At 42.7% G+C, this 23,513-nt stretch overlaps 1 protein-coding gene across 1 annotated transcript in view; it reads left to right on the top strand.

The window, feature by feature from the left end:
- TNR (tenascin R) overlaps window positions 1-23,513 on the top strand; it is a gene marked incomplete at both ends in the record, with an annotated part of 78,761 nt that overhangs the window by 41,477 nt on the left and 13,771 nt on the right. The window contains 7 exons of the mRNA XM_080824627.1: window positions 400-669; window positions 1,807-1,926; window positions 2,844-2,990; window positions 5,522-5,641; window positions 8,272-8,415; window positions 9,086-9,216; window positions 10,130-10,262. Of these exons, the coding sequence (XP_080680753.1) occupies window positions 400-669; window positions 1,807-1,926; window positions 2,844-2,990; window positions 5,522-5,641; window positions 8,272-8,415; window positions 9,086-9,216; window positions 10,130-10,262 (1,065 nt within the window). The remainder of the gene's footprint in view (window positions 1-399; window positions 670-1,806; window positions 1,927-2,843; window positions 2,991-5,521; window positions 5,642-8,271; window positions 8,416-9,085; window positions 9,217-10,129; window positions 10,263-23,513) is intronic.

The raw sequence follows: 23,513 nt of genomic DNA, 5'->3' as shown, positions 1-23,513 counted from the left end.
AGGCTGCCTACAATGCCAGAAAATGTATCTGGTTTTCTACAGCCTGGACAAAGGGGTTGATTCTGTTCATCTTCCCCTGCCCGCACTAAATCAGTGGGCATTCAGAGGATCCTTGCAATCATGTGAAATTTCTCCTAGGAGAAAGATGTTAAATCCTGGGTAAGTATTACAAATAACTCACAGAGGTTTTACCCTGCTGAGGGCATTCATTTTTCCATATATGGGTTGGAGAAGGGAGCGTGGACAGACCTGGAGAGTGAGAAGGTGCAAGCTCTGAGTCAGCATGTGAAGGGGGGTCCTAGTTTACAAGGAGAACAGATTGCTTCGGTCAGTTGGCTCTTTGAGCCCAGGGTCCACAACCTCCCATGTTTCAGAACCATGATCTCTTCTGCTTTACAGGCTTCCGCCCCATCTCCCATTTACACTTCTCTCACGTGACCTCCTCCAGTGTAAATATAACCTGGAGTGACCCATCCCCTCCAGCAGACAGACTCATTCTGAACTACAGCCCTCGGGATGAAGAGGAAGAGATGACAGAGGTCTCCCTGGATGCCACCAAGAGGCATACTGTCCTGATGGGGCTGCAGCCAGCCACTGAGTACATTGTGAACCTGGTAGCAGTCCACGGCACTGTGACCTCTGAGCCCATTGTGGGCTCCATCACCACAGGTGAGGCTGGAGGACTTGGCAGCAGATGGTGAAAGGAGTGCCTCCAGAGGTCTTTAACAAGTCAATGAACTTTACAAAGAGAAATACCCAAGGAGTAGGGGGCTGTGCCATTTGGCTAGAGAGGGTCTGTGAGCTGTTCTGAAAAAGCCACCACTTCCAGGATCGCTCAGAATGTATAAGATGGGAACCTTCCTTTGGGAAGGTAGGATGAACTCAATGTCTTAAGGAAGCCAGGGCCTGAATGCGTTGGTCCAGAGGACCGACTGGTCCACATGACCAGTCTGAAGAGAATTAGCCTCCAAGAGGAAACCCCATCTCTGACTGCTCAGTAACGTCACTCATACAAATGATGCTTCCTCAAAATTATATGGGACTGGCACGCAACCATGTGGGAACCTGAGACTCAGAAAATGGGGTTGATTTGCATGTTGCTTGGAAAACACAGATACTCTGAGATGAATTGGACCATACTTGCCTCATAATTCTCAAATACAATCCCAGATAGGAGTGTACATGTGGGTGAGGACACATGTATTTTGCTGGTTTCCTACATAATAACAAGAACTCACAAGCTGGACAAGTGGATTAAGCACTGGCTGGTTTTGACCCTGGGATCCTCCAGGAGTCAAAAAATAAAGTATCCAGTACAGATGACATACAATTTAGGAAAGTGGATTTGTTCTGGACTTGTGCTCTGAAATCCCTCTAGACTCGACACGCAGTTTTTCCAAATTGAACCGTAGGTGGCTGGTAAAAAATAAGACGCATCTGGGTTTGTCCAAGAGAAGCTGCTCCAGAGAAAACGACCATGTTACTCCCAGTTCAAAACAAAACATATGAACTTAAAGGAAGGTTCCCAGATGGCGTTCACACAGGTGATAGTTGCTGCCCAGCACAGAGCTTGCCAACTTGACTTCATGTTGTTAAAATATTCCCCATGAATATGGTTTTAGCCAATAACTCTAAGGTTTCATGTGAAACTTTGGCCTGACCATGGCTTTAAGGGGGCTCTGGTATAAAGATCTTGTCTGCCTCTGAAGCCCTATTAGCTCTTGGTCCCCATGAAACCAACGGTACGAATTGTTTTTTCACACTGTGCTTTCTGTCTTTTCCCCATAACTACCCTGTTCCTTGTAGGAATTGATCCCCCCAAAGACATCACGATTAGCAACGTGACTAAGGACTCAGTTATGGTCTCCTGGAGCCCTCCCGTTGCATCTTTTGATTACTACCGAGTTTCCTATCGGCCAACACAAGGTAATAAAGTGATTTGATTTCTCACAAGTGGATGGGATTTGGAGCTAAGTGAAGGTTGTGATGGGACAACTACATATCCCAGATATCAGTCCCCTCCACACACCGCCTGCATTCTCCTCCTCTCTGTGGCATGTTCCAGCACAAGAGTGGGCTGAGGAGGAGCAGCCAAGAAACCCTGAACTCACCAGCTCCTCTCACAAAAGTCTTGACTGCATTCACCCAGAAAGCAGGCTCTCCACCAGCAGAGTGAACTATGGTAATTGGTCACCTTATCTAAGCAGTGTAGTAAATGACAAAGAACCCTAAAGGATTCTGCCAAGAGCCAGAGTCACATTTACGTTCCTGAGAGAGTGAAGTCTAAGACTAGAATCCTGGGGGATGCCTAAAGACTTGGCTGAACTCGATGGAGCCTTAAAGGGAACCACGGTGATCATGGTTCTAGTTCTACCACTCCAGCCAAGTTTTGAGTCAGAAAAAGTTGGTCCAGACCTCCCCTGCTTTCTGCCAGTTCCTGCTAGAGCACGCCACATTGTTAACAAAGTAGAGGGCATGCCCACTTCCAGGAGGCAGTGGGATTGTTTTCCAGACTGTCTCTGGTCTACATGGACCACTCTTTGCAGCCATGACCTCTCGACTGCCTTAAGAAGACCAGCTTGTTAGAAAACCACCTAACCACCTTTATTCTTTGCTCCAAGGAACCTATAAAATGAGGCGTTGGGACTAGCATGCCAGGCCTCTTCAAGCTCCAACATTCCCAATCTATGAACCTTTTCTCCATCCTCCCCAGTGAGTGCTGGGCCTTGAACCCAACTGTGCTTCGTGATAAAGTGCTGCCAGAAGCTTCTATGTAGATTACACCATTAGCTATGTTGGTGAAGCATCCATGAACTTTAACAGTGTCTTCTTCTCTTCCTTAGTGGGACGGTTGGACAGCTCAGTGGTGCCCAATACGGTGACGGAATTCACCATCACCAAGCTATATCCAGCTACTGAATACGAAATCAGTCTCAACAGCGTGCGGGGCAGGGAAGAGAGTGAACGCATCTGTACCCTCATTCACACAGGTAGGCATGTCTCCCTGTCGTGAGCCAAGTCAGGACCCTGGTTGAGGACCTGCAACAGACGGAAGGGGCGAATATGGAGTTGTTCTGGCTAATACAGAGGACACTGTCTCTGGGCTCAGAAGCTCCATTTCTGAGTGCTCTTGTGGCTCACTATGTCATGCAAAACAATTTATGGTTTCTCTTCCCTCTGCTATTCCTCTCTAATACTGGGAATTTAGAGAGTAACCCTCTTCTAAGAGTTTTATTGGTTTAGGTCAGAAATTTTCAAGGAATTTTCAATAGGAGAAGTGATTTTTCGAAGACCCGTTATGGAAGAGAATTCCAGAGCAGACATCTGAATCATCTCATCTAATTTTTTTAAAAGACTCAGTCATGTAAATTTTACTTCAGGGAAGGAAAGGGTTGTTATTTCAGTAATAATCCTCGGGGTCCTGAAGCTCTTCATCCTAGTCAGAAACCACCAAGTCGCTGCATTAGCTATTGCTTTATGCTCCAAAGGTGGAGGACTTTTTTTGGAAAATGAGCTCCTTGGATGGGCCTGAGGACAGGGCTCCTGCACCAGCTCTGTTTCTCCTCCTGGCCCCAGAGTCCGCCCATCATGCAGAACTAGGAAAGATTTGCTATAGAAGGCACCAGAGGGAACAGCCAAAGTTTTCTGTCCCCATACCTAACCTCCCAGTTAAGCTGTTGTTCCCATTGCACATGGGAAATATCCAGCTTGCCTCCTTAGAACACCAGAATTTCTTGAGGCTGCTTCATTTCCTCAGAGAATGGCATTTCCTGAATGAGGAAAAGGTAACTTGGAATTCTTCACTGCTTTTGTAGATGCTCTCACAGGCCCAGAAACATCTGTAAAGTAATGGCCAAAGAAACATGCCCTCAGAATGTTTCAGAACCTTAAAAAATCACTCTTCTAAAAAACAAAACAGGATATTCTTATCTTCCCTAGTCTCCTTCCAGGACTATAACTACACATAATGCAGCTATGCTTTTGGTCCAGCCTTTCCTCTCCATCAAATTACCTGTGACAGTTAAGGAATCAAGAAATAGTGACTCAAAGTGATGCCCAGTGAGTCCAAAGAAGCCTCCCACTCACCTTCTTGAAAGTCTTAGAAATTCATGCTAAAGAAATTAGACTTTTTCTCTTTGAGGACTATAAAATGGATTTCAAGAGACTTCTAACCCCTAAGGTAAAAGAAAGCAGCAACTTGGGTCAAGTTGGGTCAACCCCATTCCTTGGGTTCTTGGTCACAAGCAGCAAGTATCTGTGAAGTGGAGATACAGCCACGTACTGACCCAAACCACCCTCTTCAGGTTCAGACAGAGCTACTGTGGCAACTCCCGATAAACACATGGCCCACAAAAATGTCCCCTCCTGCTGTTGTTTTAATGTGAGAACTATGATTTTACAACTTTGGGAAATGAGACCTCCTTCAGGGTCTCATAGTTAATCTCAGAGAGATCAAGCTAACTGTAGTCTTCCAAGACTTTTCTTCTTTGTCTCTTTTCATGAGGTTGCATTTGAAGAACTTGTTTTGACAATTCATATATTAAAATTTTAAAAATATTTCACAGTTGTCACTTCCAAATAAGGAACATAGACAAGCAATGGAAACCTTTAGTTAGAGAACAGGGCCAGATCCACAGCATATCTTGGTCCCCAAGAGTAAATTACATGACACTTAGGTTGAGTTGATACCTAAACTATTATAATAACATCCATTTCAGACATAAATCCCAAATTTATGGAAGGGACGCATAGTAAGAAACAAAGGCATAGAGCATGGGCAAATAAGAATAGGAACTTGGTCCCGTGATGAGCAAACTCTGTTCACCCCCAACAGACACTAGTGACCTTTTGCCTGAAAGAATCCCCGTGACTCGCGAGGCCACAAAAGGGATACCCAAGACTCAATATGAAGGGAGCCTGTGAGTAGCAAAGCAAGAGTTCACTCATCATATATGACTTTCGAGGCAACCTGAGTCCCATTCAGTCCTTCCACAAGTATTGGGAACCTTGCAAGTTCTAGGTGCTATGGATACCCCTTGACTTCATGGAGCTCTCGCCACACTTTCTGAAGCTCATGAACAGAGACTGTCCCACAAGTCATGTCCCTTATATTTATGAAAGTGCAAACAGCCTGGAAAGCAAATCATCTCATTAACTAAAGAAATATAACAATTCCTCTATGTTCTTAGTTTCTCCATCTAAGTTTAAATGTGTAAAACACAACAGCCATACCTTGGAATCCCCTGTAGCCCCTGACAGTGCTCTGTGCATAAGTTAATGGATCAACTAAAAGGAAGATCTGGGGCCCATCAGGAGGGAAATGTGTACTTGTGAGGAAGAAAGGCAGGGAGAAGAGGATGGGATCAGAAAGGAAGGAAGGAAAGAGGTCTCCAGTCACTTCATTGTTTTGTATGGCTCAGCAGCAGACAAGCATGATGGAGGAAACTGTAAGAGATAGTTCACTGCACTTCCATCCTTCCATATCTCCCACGTTTACCTGATCTTCCCGGCTCTGTTTCAGCCATGGACAACCCTGTGGATCTGACTGCTAGCAACATTACTCCAACAGAAGCCCTGCTGCAGTGGAAGCCTCCAGTGGGTCAAGTGGAGAACTACGTCATTATTCTCACACACTTTGCAGGTGAATATATACAGGTCTATGCATTGGGCAGGTGGGAATGTTGGGGATAGGCACTGAAGGCCATTATGAAAGTTTAAAAAAAAAAAAAAAAAAGGACATCTTATCAATGTGAGGGACACCTTAGAAATTTTCCTGCTTTACTTTCCCTGAAAGCTCTAAAGATGTCCCTAAACTCTATAACCTATATCAACTACAGGAATTCAGAAAGCTGAGTTGGAAAGGTACAACAAGGGCATGTAAGCAAAAGCAAATATAAAAACAGAGGAATAGCACTTGGAAGACAAAATTCAGAATTGAGCTAAGACTTGCCCCCAAATGCTATAGGGAAGAAAGCACACTTTTCTAGATGTTTATAGAGCAAGAAAAACACTAAAGCACGATGCTTGTAGCAAATAACACATGGTAACAAAGCATCCAGAGCTAGCAAACTCCTATTGCTTTAGTCTTGTCTACCCATATCCAATGCCAAAGTTTGAGTCAACATGAAGTCTGGAGTTTCATTGTCTTCTCACCATGCTTGTTCACCTTACGCTATTTGAAGTTGAATAAAGAAGCGCAAAGCACAATAAATGTTGAGTAATTCAAGTATCTAAGCCTGGGAAAGTTATTTCCTTGCCTAAATTATACATGTGATCACAGAACTGTTGTGTCTTATATTCAGGAATCCAGAGAACAGAGATACCAGAAGACAAAAGATAAGCAGATGTCTTAATTTTCAAAAAATGACAGAGAAAGCCAAGTTTGTAAGCTGTAAAGTAAACTGATTATTAAAGCTTGGGAAAATAAAAACCAAAACAGACTATTAAATAAATTGGAAAAATATATCAGCACAGGGTCACCAAGAATAAGTTTTACCAAAGCCATTTTATATCTTTTTTTAAAAATTGGCAAATCTGCTAGCACACTTGGATTTCAGCGAGGCATCAGAAAAACCTACTTATCACTTAGATGGAAAAATAAATGATGGATCATATTTGGAGTAACATAGACTGGTAGCCAATTGAATAGTGCTCAAGGAATGAATATCATGACTACAGATACATCATAACCCATCTATGTGTATGCACAATCAATTTCAACTCCTGCCCCCTCTCCTTGCATGTCACAGGCCAGGCCTGCATTTCTTAACTCCTACCACGCCTTCCCAGACCACCATGCATTTGCACGCATTGTTTCCTCTACCTGGAAGTTTCCTTCCCACATGTCTTCCTAGACAAACCCATCCTCTAAGTCTTAGTTTCAACACTATGTCCTCGTCAAAGCTTCTGGTGTTCCCACCCCCCAGCTCACAGGTGCAAAGTACATGGCTCCATCATGGCAACTGACTTCCATTCATTCAACAAATGTTTTGGAATGTCCTCCCACGAGCCATACACTCAACAAGGCTGTAAGGATTCAGAGACAAAACTTGGGTGCTTCTCCTCACGGAACTCACTTCTGGTGATGACGAGACGGGCACATGGTTAGAACCCAACATGAGCAGTGCTGTGATAGAGACAATCCCAAAACAGCTTGGGCCACATCGGATGGATCACTCCTTGGGGGTGAGGGTGTGAAGGGGAAGAAAGAAGGCAGATCTTAGATGAAGTTAGAGAAGGAAAAGAGAAGGCAGGGAATTCTAAGACAAAGAGCAACCTGAGTGCATCTGTAGAGATACAAGAGACCATGAGGACTTTGGAGCAGCTGTCATAGTTTGATGTGGCCAGAGCAGTGGCCACAGGCAGGATGCTGCAAATGACAGTCGTTATGTTTGTTCTTTCAAAGAGCTGGTTTGGATTTTTGCTTATTTGCATGCCTTCTATGCCTTTAGACCCCAAAAACTTGAAACCTCAGACCCTACCCAGTTTGGGGAAGTGCACTATAAACTTTCTTAAATGCTGAATGACTCCAGAGTATTCTAAAGACACAATAAAGAGCTTGGCACTGCTCTTACAAGCAGTTTTATTAACAGCTAAATGAATACAGAGAAGACATGCGCACCACATTTGTATATAAAACGAAACCGTGTAAGTCAACGATGGTGTAAGAGCACCGTATGGTGAGAGATGGTCACTGTGTTTGTGGTGAGTGTAGCTGGAGAAGCTGAATCACTCTATGATGCACCTGTGAATGGTACTTAAATAAATTTTTTTTAAAAACTGATCAGTAGAATCCAAATTCAAATATACTTCAATAAACTGAACCAGTGGTCCAAAACTCAACTGACGAGGCAAAATGCAGTAGAAATAAACGCAAAGAATCAATGATTTTAGAATTGCCACATGCATGTAACAGTGGTTGGAGATATATTTTCGCAGCCCTGAGGAGAGAGGACAGGATTAGGAGGTGCGGCAGAAAGAAGGAGCCACGTAGACAAAGGATTCAGAGTACTCTTTGTAACCCCAGTGGCCTGAGTAGAAGTCATGGAAAAACAATCTAGCCTCCAAGTAAGGACTATCTTTCTCAACTAAGAGGCAAAATGAGATGAGAGGGGATGTTCCTGTGGAAAATAATGCTAAACTAGATAACCTTTAGGAGATTCTTTCCAAAATTCTCTAATACTGAGTCTTTATGAAATGCCTTTGCATTTGGAAGAGATTTACTAGGTGGAATGCCTTACTCAATTCTTACCCATGTTCATCGGATTTCAGTTGCTGGAGAGACCATCCTGGTTGATGGAGGCAGCGAGGAATTCCAGCTTTCTGGCCTGCTTCCTAGTACCCATTACACTGTCAATATGTATGCCACTAGTGGGCCTCTCACCAGCGGCACCATCAGCACCAACTTCTCTACCCGTGAGTACCTGGCTGGCTACACATCCAGGGTCCCTAGATGCTTTTTGTCCCTAGACTCGATGACAGACTTTGCACTTTGGACAGTGCAGCCACGAGCTGTTTGTATTTCGGTGGACTGCTGCCCAAACGCCAGGGAAAGTGAGCTGCGGCTCTCAGGCAATGGACGTGTGTCTGTTTCCCGCTCTCATTCTGGGTCTGGCTGACAGCTGTAGAACCAGGCCAAGAGAGGCCAATACTGGACATACATCTGTCCCAGAAAAATCTGCTGCCTGTTACAGGGCTTGATACTTGGGAACAGTTGCTGAGCACAATCACAGCCAGAACGCTAGACAGTGGGAATGGTGTAAGCCCAGGGGTGAACTCGACAGACATGCTGACTTAATAAGGTCATGATTTCCGACAGAGGTCAGATCAGAAGTTGTCCCACCTAGGCCCCAAGGCCCAGATGAGGGAAGGGGGGAAGAGTTGCAGGGATGATCATGACACTGACTGATGCTTTTCTGACCCAGGAGCACCCTTTCTGCTCCTGTCCAAGATAGAACTAGGGTCAGCGTGTGAGCAGCCCAGAGACCACATAAGGTGGGCAAAGAGATACACATGCCCGGGATGGAATCAAACAGAGAGGAGCGGAAGAGGCAGGCACTCCTGGCATTTTCTCCCTTTTTTGTAGTCCTGGACCCTCCTGCAAACCTGACGGCCAGTGAAGTCACCAGACAAAGTGCCCTGATCTCCTGGCAGCCTCCCAGAGCAGAGATTGAGAACTACATCTTAACCTACAGATCCACTGATGGAAGCCGCAAGGTGAGATTTTTCTATAAGGGGGATTTTTCTCTTAAGCAGTCCAAAGGGAGCAAATGGGGTTTGCCAGATGGATACATACACGCTGTTGAGGAAAGGGCCTGAGTCTGCCAGCCAGAGACATTGGTGCTAGTCCTGGCTTCGCTGTTACTCTCTTCATAAGTTGAAGCAAACCACGAAACCCCCCAAAGCCTTAGTCTCTGGTCCAGATAATGGGGGGTGTCTACCTCCACGGCTTCACTTGGTTGTGGTGGGGCTTTCAATATGGTGATGCGAAGAGCATTGGAAAGTTCCAAGCCTACATAAGTACATAGTTTTGGGGAAAAAAATTTCGATAGCAGGGCCAAGCAAACATGAGCTGGAGACCAAATTCAACAGTTTTTTATGCCTCTTAATAAGCATTATAAAGGCTACATCTGTATAGCCTGCAGTGACGAGATGACAAATTTCTGTGTTATATGATCAGATGAAACAGTATTTCTAGAACACGGGTTGTCAAACTTCTGTTCACAATGAAATCCTTTTTTTTTTTTTTTTTAAGTGCAATCATCGTCAGGAGCCGAATCTATACAGTAGATTTAAGCAGAGTTAGTCTGTTGGATGTGGAGTATGGAGGCCTAGGATTTCCCTCCCCGGGTCCTGAGGAACCTCGTACAGTCAGAAAACCACTGGATTCGATTCCCTTGCCTGCCTTTATGCCAATGTGCATCTGAGAGGCAGGAGGTGCCTAGATCTCACACAAGAGCTGTCCTCTCTGCTTATGGGCTCAGTTCTCTCCTGGGTCTGGAATGGAGAGCACACAGTGGCCATGGCAGTGTCAGCCCAGCTGGCCGTGGGCTCTGGGCTTCCCTTCCCAGCTTCTCTCAACGGAATGCTGGTCACTCCCCTCCACCTGCCTCCCTGGCTTGTTCCACAGGAGCTGATCGTGGATGCAGAGGACACGTGGATCCGACTGGAGGGTCTGTCTGAGAGCACAGACTACACAGTGCTCCTGCGGGCAGCCCAGGACACCGCCCGGAGCAGCCTCACCTCCACCACCTTCACCACAGGTGAGAGACCCCCGTGACGCCGTCTTCCCTGCATGACGTCCGGCTCCTCCGTAGCTTCTGCAGGGGCTTGGTCAGGGAGGGACCTCCCAGAGAACGTCTTCCTGTGAAGGGCAGTAAGGGTTTCTTCCACTCCCCGCTTCCCCCTTCCAAGGCCCTGCCAGGAAACTTCTACCGACCAAGGTAACCCTAGGAACCAGCAGCACAAATTCCTGGTCCTCCTACACCCACTAAATGCACCAAGTGGAGACCTCAGGTTCAGATTTTCTGCAAGTGTTTTCCCAGCAAAGTTCATCCTTCCCCCCTTGATCCCTCTGCTGCCTATAATCAGAGAATCACTTAATAAAAGTACCAAGAGTAAACCCTCCGTATTAAATCTAGGGTTCTTGTCCATACACAAAGTACTTTTGCATCCTATGGTCTCAACGAAGTCCCTATAACAACTGGTGAGGAGGGACTTATTACCCCCATTTCACAGATGATGAAACAGAGTGCATGGAAATCAAATTACTCGCGTGGTTGGCACGTGGCTGGGTCAAGCTACAACCAGGGTCTTCTGCTTCTGAATCCAGCTGCTCCTCCTGCCTTCCTCCAACTAAGTATCAGCAGAAATTACCTGAAAATGCCCATAAGGGATAAAAGCATCCTAATTTGTATAAGAGGAAATAAGCTAACAATAGGCACGGTTCTGACTGCATTGCATGTATTACCTAATTCAATCATCATGACAGCCTACAAAGTATGTTCTATTATCCCCATTCACAGATGAGGAAATTGAGCCACATGGGAGGTAACTCATCCAAGACCCCTATTGCTCTTATGTAAGAGAACCGGGATTTGACTCCAGTTGATCTGGTTGTGGAGACTCTGTCTGTTACCAGTCCTTTCTGTCACTTCCCAGGGTCCCTATCTACAGTCTGTATTGTGGAACTGCCCAGTCCAGACTTTGAACTGTCCTCCTGCCCCACATCCTAGGGGTTTGTCTATGCACATTTGTGGGGCAAGTGTGAGCATATCCCTTATCCCTAGATGTATGTCTGCCTGCCATCCCAGCATACCGGGATGACTGGATTCCTGCTTGTCCCAGAGCCCATTCCCCCCAATCATGAAGGAGGTGACAGAAGATCCCCCATCCCTACCCAGGTGCCTCTCTCTGTAGACTTGTTCTAAATGACAAAGCAGGACAACGGATCAAATACACCAAAATGTTACCAGTGGATCTTTAGGGTAGTGAGGTTATGAATGAGTCCTCTTTTCCCTCCTTTTTTATATTTTCAATATCTTACAAAGTGTCTACAATGAGTAAACTAATCAGAAAAACAATTTTTTAATTAAAAAACAAAAATAAACCTCAGTCACATCACCAAACATGAATCTAAGGTCTTGACCAAGTGGAATTTGGACAACACTGATGCCTCTATGGAGCTGACGTCAATTACACTCACCCTCCATGCTTTCACAGAGTGGCTTATCTCAGTGTCAAGGTGCTACCCTCCCATGTCCAAGCCCTTCCCTGCATATTCACAGGTTAAAGGGTCTTTCATGGTCCTCCTTTTCAAGCTACCACCCAAAGACCCATGGATTGGAGCTTTTCACTGAATTAAGAATTTCTTTCCCATAAAAAGGACACAGATGACAGAAACATAAACAGAGCTCCCAATTTGCATATTTATTAGGTCTAAATCATCCCCCAAATGCATTGATTTCAATGCTTGCTCAGTGTAGTATAAGTTTTAATTCCCATGCTAGCAATGCCGCAGCTAGTGGTTGTGAGCAGTATGACAATATGCCTTAGGTTTCTGCAGTATCTGGCAACTGTGCCTTGCTCCAGATCTACCTGGTCTATCCTACTCTATCAACTTCTCTGCCCGCCACTGGCTGTTTCATAAAGACAAAGAAACAAACACCTAGCTACATCCTCATGGTCTCTCTGCACTATTCACCAAACAAAGCCACTACTACGCTGGCCTCCTTTCCAGATTTCCATGAACTGTTAGCCCTCTGCTCACTGCATCTCACTGAGGCTCCAGCGGGATTTGGCATTCCAGACCCAAACTATTATACACCCCTGTGGCAGCTTCACGTAAGAGAGGCCAGTGGAGCAAAGGTATATCCATGTTTGGAAGCCTTTGCCAAGTTTGACTATAAAGCTCAAGTTTAAATTTAAGTCGTTGATGCATACCACACTCTGCTGGATTTGTCTTAGAGATTTATCAGAACCCACTGACATGACCAGTTGCAGAACGAGAAGTTTGTGGGCAGAAGTAAAGCCCAGGAAAGTACCTTGAACAAAGCCTGACAAATAGCGGACGTAATAAATGCTGGTTGAGTAGAAAAGTTCCAGCTGTAGAGCATGGAAGAGGGGTTTCTGGTGGGGGGAAAAAAAAAAAAAGCTATAGGAGATTTTCAGCATCCATCACAGGTATGGGACAGGCAAAGAGGTTCTTCCCACAGAGTATGATGCCCAAAGTCCCTCTAATTTCAGGTTCTTTCTCCCACCCCAAATGTAAATTTCCGGGAACAAATTACACTAAGCCTATAAGTGTCAACATTAGTGAGTCTTCACTGCCTGTGCCATGCCCCTCCCCCACCTTTCCTAGCCCCTGCCCTCCAACTCCCCTGCCAAAAGCAAACTACACTAAGGAGGAAAAGAATGCGAGAGTGCCAGCTTCCTCAATGTGGGAATCAGGGTGTTCTCAAGAAGGCAAAGATTCGGGTTTGCCTGATGGGTGGCTTGAGCCAGACGCCTTGAGGAGTCCAGGAGAAGGGGCCTCCAGGGTACAGGGTGGGTGATAGTCACACCAGGACTCCCCTGTCATCCCCAGAGATCACCTAAAGATCCCTCAAGATTAGGCTCCCTCTGGGAAGAGTGGTCACCGAGGCTGTGCCTTGAACCCGATTCTGCCTGCCCTGACACTAAACACATCCCAGCTCATCCTCTCCCTGCCTCTCTGATGGGACCCTCACTGACAACCCCCCACACGACACACACACACAGGGGAGCTTAGCTCACCTGCAAGCTCTATCTGTGGGCCCCTGTTTGCCTAAAAAGAAGAAAGGGAGAAGGAGAAGAGGAAAAAGGAGGAGGAGGTGGAGCAGGAGGAGACAGAAACAAAAATGAAGAGCAGAGAGTCATTTCACTTCCTTGAAAGACTGGAGTGCCGCCAGTCTGAACCCCATGAATTATTCTTGCTGAGCAAGACGTCTGAAAAAAACACCAGAGCATCCTACGTGACAGCAAATCAGGGCTGATGGATTTAGAGGCTAATTTCATTCTAGTAACCAGCATCCTTTCCGACTTCATTGACAGTACCTGAGCTTTCCACTTAGCAGCATCCTATTCTTAGGATGGGCTGATCTCAGCTGATTGTTCTACGCATTTTTTATGCCTGGTCTTATGGAACAAAAGAGCCTAGAGCGGGGCCCCTGAGTGGCCTCCATCCACCGAAAAACCCTCTTCTTGCCTTCGGTGGGCCAAAATAAGAGACTCATTTCAAGCAGATGTCTACTTAATGATCTGGAAAAGAGTTTCGATGTTTTTAAAAATAAGAGAGAAAGAAAGAGAGAACTAAAAGAAAACAACTCACTTCCACAAAACCTCAAAAACTTTTCTTTGATCAAGATATCTTCCCTTGTTGCCTTCCTGCCATATAGCATAAACCCATTTCATTCTTTCCATCATGTTAATAGCTTCCTGTCCTCTTGTCTTTGGTGTTTGCACAAGACTCTGGGGGGAATTAAATACAAGTAGTATGGAAGAGAAAAAATATGGATACATTATTTATAATTTATTGTCGCCTGAAATTTCATTCAAGGTCTACTTGTCTTTCAGAGACATGAATATAAATGAGGAAACAAATATTCCCCGTAGAGCAACAGAGACTTGGTGAAATGATCTTCTGAGAGGCAGGTTTCATTGTCTCTTTTAATACTATAAGAAGCAAACAAGACGCTCACTAAAGCTTGTCCTCAGAGACAGTGAACACTATAAAATAGGTTGTCTTGACCTTGAGGTTAAGCGAAGACAATCATTTGTGGAGGTGCCCAGAGATGAGTAATGAGAAGTTTTCTTTATTGCCTTTGCTCCAGTCCTATTCCACATCCAGGCTGAGCTGCTCTCTGGGGCTTTTCACAAAAACTCTGGGAGTCTACTCTAACGCAAGCTACAGTTTTTGAAGCTGTAAAAGTTAGTAAAGATTGGCAAATCCTGGGTCCTGGGACGATAGATAATGGATCATGCAAATCCACGTAATTATCACTTGGGAAGTCCAGTGACCACTGTCCACCGCTTTCTATTCTTACATACACCACACTTCCGCCTTGACCAAAGTAGGGAAACAGAGGGCTTCTCTCTGCTCCACTACTTAGAAACAGTTGGACTGCTGGCTTCATGGAAACAAGCAAAGCCCCACCCCCAAAGGAGAAGTCCACCTTCTCCTTCCCTTGACACCTGATTGTGTGGAAGGAGGCAGGGCACTAAGCACTGCATCTGAACAAACCATTCCATGAGTCCAATGGGGATAGATGGGTGGGTCTCAGAGGAGCCATCTGAATCAACCATACTGCTCGGTTTATCTCCCATCACCAATGTCAATCTCCAGCAAGATCTCTCTCTGTACCTGTACATTTATTTCCTCCTAGCCTCATCTCTTCTGCCTTCTACATGCAACCATTCTGAGGTGTTGAATCTGTGCCCTCTTGTTTATATGTGTTTTTGAAAAATGTGTTCTTGGAAAAGTTTTGAGTAGAAATATTTTAAAGGAATGTAAATGGTATTGAGCTAGATAACTCATCCCTTGTTCCCCTGTTTTCTACTCAGTGCTAGTTTTAAGATCCACCTATGTCGTATGTGCATCTAGTCTTTCACTTCCAATTGTTACAAAATACTGCATGCTGTTCACCCATCACTTTAACCTCCCAAGATGGACATCAAACAGTCCCCGACATCCCACACTACAAATGGTGTTGCCGAGAGTAGCCTGTATGTGTCCACTTGTGGGTCAGTGAGGCAATACCTTTGGGATATACACCCAGAAGAGGAGTGACTGGGTCATGGGTATGTGTTTGCACTGTTTAATGGAGTATTGCTCTTTGAGATGGCTATTCTAGTCTACAACCCCTACAACAGGGCAGGAAATCACCTGTTTCCTAATGACATGCATCATTCCTAACGACTTGACGTGACCCAACTTTGTAACTTCTGACAGTCTAATAGGCATAATTGATATTTCATTTTCTAGATGAATTTCTTTAAATAATAACAAGTTTGAGTTTATACATCTCATCTACGCTTGTTAGCCTTTCAGGTTGCCTTTTTCTGTAAATTGTCTGTTCACATCATCTATCTTTCTATCAGACTTCCTGTGCTAGATAAGTAATAGCTATCATTATTTGAGCTTTTGAAGTCTTTATGTCTTTCCCTGCCTGTGAGACACAAAGATACTCTTCAATACATACCCTTACTAGCTTTCTAGATTTTTCTTATATTTAGTCTATTTTCAATATTATGGTATTAAGTTAGGATGTAGTTTTCTTTGTCTTTGTATGTGAGCCAATTTCCTCAACATCATTTACTAAATAATCCATCTAGTCTCCATTAATTTGTGGTGTTTTACTGTTTATTAAGCTCCCATATGTACATGAATCTATCTCCGAACTCTGAACTCATATTGTAGTCCACGGTCTATTTATCTGTTCTTTTGCCAACACAACATTGTGTTTTCATATCTGTTACTTAATATCTTAACATTAATCTCTCCATAACTGATAAAACAAAGAATTGTTTTACCTTACTTTTCTTTTTCGAATTCAACATAGCTCTTTGGTGACCTTTGTTTTTCATAGAACAAGTTTATCAAGTTCACCAAAAGAAATCTCAACTTGAATTTAGACTGGAATTGCAATAAATGTATAAAGTAATTTGGGGACAACTGACATCTTTAGAATACTAAGTCATCCCTTCTAAAAATATATCTCTTCTTTTATTCAAATCATCTTTGTGTTCTTTCATAGGACTCTAAGTATTTCTCTATAATGTTATGCTCTTGGCTCATTTCTAAACATTTTATAATTTCTTATTGCTTGATGACTGGTATCGAACTTTAAAAGTTATTTTCTAGTTGGTTATTGCTGATATGGGAAAATGTTATGGATTTTTGTATAATTTTTGTATATTGATCCTATACCCAGCAATCCTGCTGAGCTCTTTTATTAACACAAATTATTATTTCTGTTAATATTTTTAGGTAAACGTTTTATATCATTTACAAATAATGATGGCTTTTATCTATATATTTCTAACCCTTATGCCTCTGATTTATTTAATTTTCTTTCCCTGTCATTTTAGCTGGGACCTCAAGAACTATGTTCAGCTGAACAGTGGTACTAGGTAACTTTGACTCATTCTCATTCTTAAAAGGAATGCTTAGTGGCAGCTTCATGTTGCATAGTTTTTGCTAAGTCTTCATTTTTAGACCTCCTTTTGATGGGGAAAAGAAACAGCTATTTAAGCTTTTCTAAAATAAAATAAATATGTAATTGGCTAATCTTAAATAAACCAGGATAATATTCACTTAGATTTGAAGTTTAAAACATTTAAGTCACAGAATTTTCTTCTATTTGAAACCAAGAGTTTTTATGATAAACTTTGTTGCTAAACATTATCCAATGGCTTTTTTCTGCATTGGTTGAGTTAATTACATAATGTTTATCCTTTATCTTAATAACGAGATGAAGTACATTGATAGATTTTTTTAATATACATTTTTTTACATTCCTAGGAGAAACTTCACTGAATGTGATTTTTTTTTTTAATGCACAGCTGGGTTTGATTAGCTAAAATTTCTTTTAGCCTATTTACATCTACAATCATAAGTGACATTGACCTATACATGTTTTCTTGTGTATTTACCTCCTTACTGAGTTTTTTGAAATTCATGTTTCACTAGCTTCATTTAAAAGAAAAATCTGGTCAGTGTTCATGATTTTTTGTACTGTTTCTGGAATAACTTTCAGCAGAACTCATCACTAAAACCACCTGGGGATATTTTGTTGTTGTTTTGGTTGTTTCTCTTTGTTTTAGGAACGTGAGATGTTTGACTAGTACTTCTACCAAGGTCTTAGCCAAGGTCTTGGTTTATAGCCAAGGTCTTGGTTTCTTCTTGCACCAGTTGTGACTCTTTCTAACCTTCCAGGAATTTATTCATTTCGCCTGAGTCTTAAATTTTAATAGGATAAAATTCTTCAAGAGATTTTAATCTTTACTATATCTGCAGCTCTTTTTCCTTTTTCATTTTATTTTTGTCAGCTTCTCTCTTTATTTCCTAATCAGTCTTATTAATATTAATACTTTCAAAGAACCAGCTTTTGGACTCAAGATCCATGTTCATGTTTCTTTGTCCCTATTGATTTCTTAAATAGATCAGTAGGTCTCCCTACAGCAATCCAGGTACTTGAGCATGTTCTCAAACCCCTCTGGGCTCCTCCTCACCCCCTCATTCTCCTTCCCCCAAAAAAACCCTGCTTAGATTTGGGCTGTGGGTTGTTATAAATAGGCTTTCTTTTTTTTCTCTTCTTTTATGGTAGTCTTTTATTTAAGGCAAAAATAAGACATTTTACTCAAGTATTTAATCACTCTTACTTTTTAGAACTTTAGCATTCGTTACTCTTCCGAATTGTGTTCTTACTCTAGATTTTCCATAAAGGATTTTGTAAGGCAAATCCTCATGAAATCTCATATGCCTAGAGCATTTTTTAACCATACTCTCACACTTGAACTGCAGTGTGATCAGAGGTATAAAATGCCAGGTTCAAATACTTGTTTCCTTCATATTTTAAAGTATTCAATTGTCTTTTTATATCCAATGTTGCTACTGAGAAGTCTGATGTCAGTCTGATCTGTGTTTCCCTGGAGGTTGGCTGCTCTTTCTAGAAGCTTTTAGAATGTATTCTTTCTTTTTTAGTCTTCCACTTCACTATATGTTTTGGCGTTTGTTTTTCTTTTTATCCTCAGTCTGACACTCTGAAAGCCCTGTAAATCAGAGGTGTTTTATCTTTAATTCTGAGACATTTATCTTCCTTATTTCTTTAAACATTTCTTGGTTTTTATTTCCCCCTTTTAGCACTTTTTTAGCTAGATGTTGGAATGTATATTCTCTCCTCCAAATCTCTTAACTTTGTCTTTGTGTTTTCTTTTCTTTATCTTGACTTTTAGTCTTTTCAGAAAGTTCCTCAATCTGATCATCCAATTCACTTATTTGTGTTCAGCTGAATCTGAATCCCCCATTCATTCCATCCGTTGTGTTCTTACCTTCAACTATTACATTGTTCATGTCTAATAACTCTACTAAATATTCATAATTTTTGTTCTTTTTTCATATTGTTAATATCCTTCCTTACTTCCTTAAAAAAGTGACATATCAGGCTTAATTTAATCTTGGACCCTCTATTCTAATAATTCTGCATCAGGTGATGGATGTCACAGTGCTTGTGATCTTTCCTTCTTGTTAGTCTTACTCTCTAATGATGAATACTCTGGCCTGTGGGCTCATGTTCCTTTGGAGTTATCAACTGCTATGTCTATTATGGGTATATTAGAGAAGAACAAAGTACATGTGAAAAGGTAGGTAATGATTAGTCCATGACAATATGGGGGAGAAGCAAAAATAAGTCTTCAAAACTCTTTTCTAACCTACTCTCTCTCTCTCTTTTTCTGTACTGTTTTTGTCCGTTTTTTGTATCAGGAAAGGCTGGCCCTATTGAATGAGTTGGAAATATTCCCTCCACTTCCATTTTCTGTAAGAGATTGTGTAAAATTGGTGATGTTCCTTTTTTAAATGTTTGCTAGAATTAATAATGAAGCCATCCGGGCCTGAAGGTTCTTTTTCTAAGGGTCCTAACTACAGATCCAATTTCTTTAATAGTTATGATATTATTCAGGTTAACCATTCATCCTGGGTGACTTTTGGTAGATGGTGATTGTCAAGGAAATGGCCCAGTTCATCTAAGTTTTTAAATTTATTTACACATAATTGTTTATACTATTCAGGAGGACAGGGATATGTGATCACTTTATTGGATAGGGGCAGTAAATTTCACCAAACATCAAACTGTCTGCCATAGGTTGTAGGATAGCATTGTGAATGTTATAGAAGGACCTTATATGTCACTATACACAGGATTCCATCTGGCCAGTTTTTAATTGCATTGTCCCAAATGTTTTCAGAAAATCTAATTTTAATTTCTCTTTTTATAATCATAGGGGTGGATATAGATCACATAGTATGGTACATTTAATAAATATTGATTGAGCATCTACCATGGGTCAAACACTGTTCCAAGTTCTGAGGATAAAGTGCTGAATAAGATGAGCCAGATGCCCTCCCTCCTGAAACTTATATTCAAAGGGATGAGGCAATTGGGAATAGACAAAGGAAGGAAATAGGGTAAATTCAAATAGTGATAATATTATTAAAAAAAATAAACACTAATGGAAAAGGGACAGATACAAAGAGCTAACTTCTAGGACAATTTGTATGGGAGGAAGCATTTTCTGATTGTCACTTCCTTCCACTACCATAGACTCTGGCCTCAACTAGGATGGTCAGGAAAGGCCTCCTTTTGAGCTGAAACATTTGAGCCAGGACTTGAATGATCGGAGTGAATCATACAAGAGGAGCATTCCAGACATAGTAGGAGTAATTACCGTACCCCAAAGAAGGAATAAGTTTGACATGTTCAGCAGATTAGAAAAGAGCCAGCCAGGGTGGGAAATACAAGGCATTGCCAGAGCATATAGGGCTTTGTAGGCCAAGGTAAGGCTTTCTGATTTTCCTCTAATTGCAAGAAGTCATTGCAATTGGAGCCATTGCATTGAAGAAGCCATTGGAGGGTTTTTGGCAAGGGAGAGATAGGATGAGATAGGATCACATCTACAGTATAAAAAAAAAAATCACTCTTCCAAAAAATGGATAGTGTATATAATTAGGGTCAGAATGGCAGGAAAAGACAAGGCAGACAAGACCCAGCCCTCTCCCTGCCATGTCCAATCAAGAGCCACAGGGAGGGGCTGGGCTGACAGCTGCCAGTCTGATCAACTAATATGCCTTAGAACTGGGTCTCCTGATATAAATGAATCCAAGAAATAAGGCAAATTATGTCAGAACATTTCTCTATCACGGTGTCTTCAGCTGATCTTTGAAAGGAAGATTCAGAAGTTTATTGCGTTTACCCATGGTGGGCAGAAGGCAGGTGGTCTACAGAACTTGAGGACCTTCCTCAGAAATGCTTCAAATAAAAGCATCCAAATTGTCTATTGTTCAGCTGATTCTCCATTCCTATTACATCCTTAAAAGTTTTTGTCACCTCTCCACCCAGATTCCCTCTTGAATGGGTCTTACCTCCAATCTTACCCCATCGAACTCATTCTCCACCCCACAGGAAGAATCATCTTTCTAAAAACTTGAGCTTAAAGTCTATCAGTGATCTCTTCATTCTGTAGACTGCCTGAGAAGGTTTAACTCCTTAAATAGAATGATCCAGTCCCGCTTACCTTCCTGAGGCTCTCCTTTATCCATCCAACCCAGCTTTTGGCTAACTCCGCAGTTTCCCAAAATAGGCCATGCTTTTTGTGCTGACTTGGGACACCCTTCCCCCACCAGTCTGTAGCTAACTTCTACAGATTACTTCTAACTTCCTAAAATAAGAAGGGCTTTCTGATTAGCGCTTGCTAATCCTGTCCCACCCCAAGCTCTGCCACTCACCCTACCCTCATCAGCACCAAATTTCAGCACATGCCCACCTCCACATTTTAATAGTTCTCTCTGTTTATCTCTTTCCCAGAGCACTTAGAACTTGGGGTTATAATTGTCTGTTTCTCCCACCAGAGTGTGAGCAATCTGAAAGATGGGACTGTATCCCTTCATTTTTTATATTATCACTTAGCCCAGGATTCAGAACCCAACAGATGCCCCCCCATATGTTTGTTGAATGAATACATAAAAGAATAAACAGATAAATGAATTAGAAGATGCTATTAAAGAGGCTAAAGTGGTAGGTCTTCACAGCCCATGTGGGACAAACAAGTAATTTTGCCCTGTCCCTGACCTCAAACTGCCCTCCACAAACCTACAAGCAGAAACCCACTTCTGGGAAGAACAGCCTAAGCGCTGGTGACCAGAGGCAGTCACCTGTACTTCTGTGGAATAGCACACTTTGCTGTGTAGTTACACAGAGATGTGCACAGGCTGTCCTCAGAGGGAAATCCTGGCATCATGGCTTTGGTCCTGATGCTAAGGCCGGAAGAGAGGGCAGGAGGCAGATGCTCTCCAAAGCCATCAACTCTGGCCATTTTAAAGACGACATCCAAGAACACAAAACAAGTAAGGAACAGGGCAGGGACATAAAAGTCTCTTCCTTCACTCCCAGCTGGCTGAGGGTAATCTGATTGTGCTGTGTGTCACGTAGCCTGCTTCACTCCACTCCACACTCAGCCTTCAGATGCCCAACACAAACCAATTTCTGAGCAATTCTTCCAGTGAGTGCCTCAGTCCTGTTGATCTCACAATTACATCTAGAAACACTTAACCACGAGACACTTCAGTGTACTGATCACTAGGCATTGCTTTCCTCTTAACCTGGCAATCACCACAGCTTGTGTTTAAACAACAACAACAACAACAACAACAACAAAAACAATAACAACAAAGCCTCTTTGTCAGGCCAGCCCCCAGTTATTGTACAAAAGGAAACAAAAGCCTTCCAGTTTTGCTCTTGGTCCTAAAATTTCTGCCTTCGGAAGAATTATTGGAATGATCTATGTTAGGGTGAAAGGTGAGTTTCTGATGATATTAGATGGTATGACATCCAGAGAGCTAGGGATGCCTGAAATCTGTCGGGACAGATGTCCTATGAATATATGAAATCACAGTATATGCACAAGGAACCCAGCAGAGCAAGAATCAGTGCATTCTTTATTATTAGCTAAGCCAAGGTCTAAGAACCCTCAAAGCAGAATTTAATAGGAAAACTGGAACACAAGGTTTAAACTCAAGAATAAACAGAATCTCTTATTCCCTCCCTTTACCGTGCCGCCCTGTCTAAATCTTGGGACCAGCCTGCTCAAGACATACCTACTGGGGGCACATGGGTGGCTCAGTCAGTTAAGTGTTTGACTCTTGATTTCAGCTCAGGTCATGATCTCAGGGTTATGAGATGGAGCACCATGTTGGGCTTTGTTCTCCAGGGGAGTCTGCTTGAGTTTTTCTCCCTTCCCCCATGTTCCCTCATGGTTCTCTCTCTCTTTTTCTCATAAATAAATAAATCTTAAAAAGGAAGAAAAAAAAAGACATACCTACTGGGAAAGACAGGAAAGGAAAGGGAGAAAATAAAATAGAGGAGGGCAGGAGAGACAGACAGACTGAGACGTTCTGTCTAGAGTCACTAGAGCACAGGACCTAAGCAGAGAAAGCAGACCACCAGGCTCCTCAGGGGCATAGTCTAGCTTACCAATTCTACCTCTTGGCCTCTCTGAGAAGAAGAAAATGTACCAGAGAAAGAATGGGGTTCAAATCTAGCTGCTCTTCAGATTCATCTGAGGATATCTGGTAAGACACTGATCCCCTGCTATCCCTCAACATTCTGACTTAGTTCATCTGCCACGGAACTCAGGAATCTGAATTTTAATAAAGTCCCCATTTGGGAATAGTTAGTGAGCCTCTGCCTCCTCTCATCTGATGAAAAGGAATAATGATCTGATCGAGGACTTGTAGTGGGAGGCAAAACTCTGGTAATACTGAGGGCCGGAGAGGGGTTGAGAAGAGTGGTTTCATGGTAGACTTGTCTTCTCCAAGTGCCCAGGAGATAAAAATCCCAGTTGTTGCTCCTGATATTCTACGCAGACAAAATGTTTATTGATTGACTTTACAATAATGCCACAGATTAAATCAAATCTAGAAACAGCCAGGCGGCCTCCCAACTTGTCAAAGGCAAGACAAGTGTACCCAGCAACCATGCACCAGACCTGAACACATCTGGTGAGTCCCTCCACCAAACAGCCCAGTGTGGGGGCCCAGAAGGATGAAATCACAGCCCTTCCTCTCCCAGGGTATAGTCTGGGAGCTTCATCTCTCCAAACTTTTGACACCACTTAAATCCACTTTTTTCTTAAGTTGATTTTATTCCCATTTTCTGACTTAAAAAACATGAATTCCTTTTTTATATGACATTCTTTCAGGTATCTAAAAAGGTCTCCAGGGC

The sequence above is a fragment of the Martes martes genome (assembly GCF_963455335.1).
Source record: "Martes martes genome assembly, chromosome: 15".
Lineage (NCBI taxonomy): Eukaryota > Metazoa > Chordata > Mammalia > Carnivora > Mustelidae > Martes > Martes martes.
Note: the sequence above shows the minus strand (reverse complement) of the source record. Positions and strands in the feature narration are given on the sequence as shown.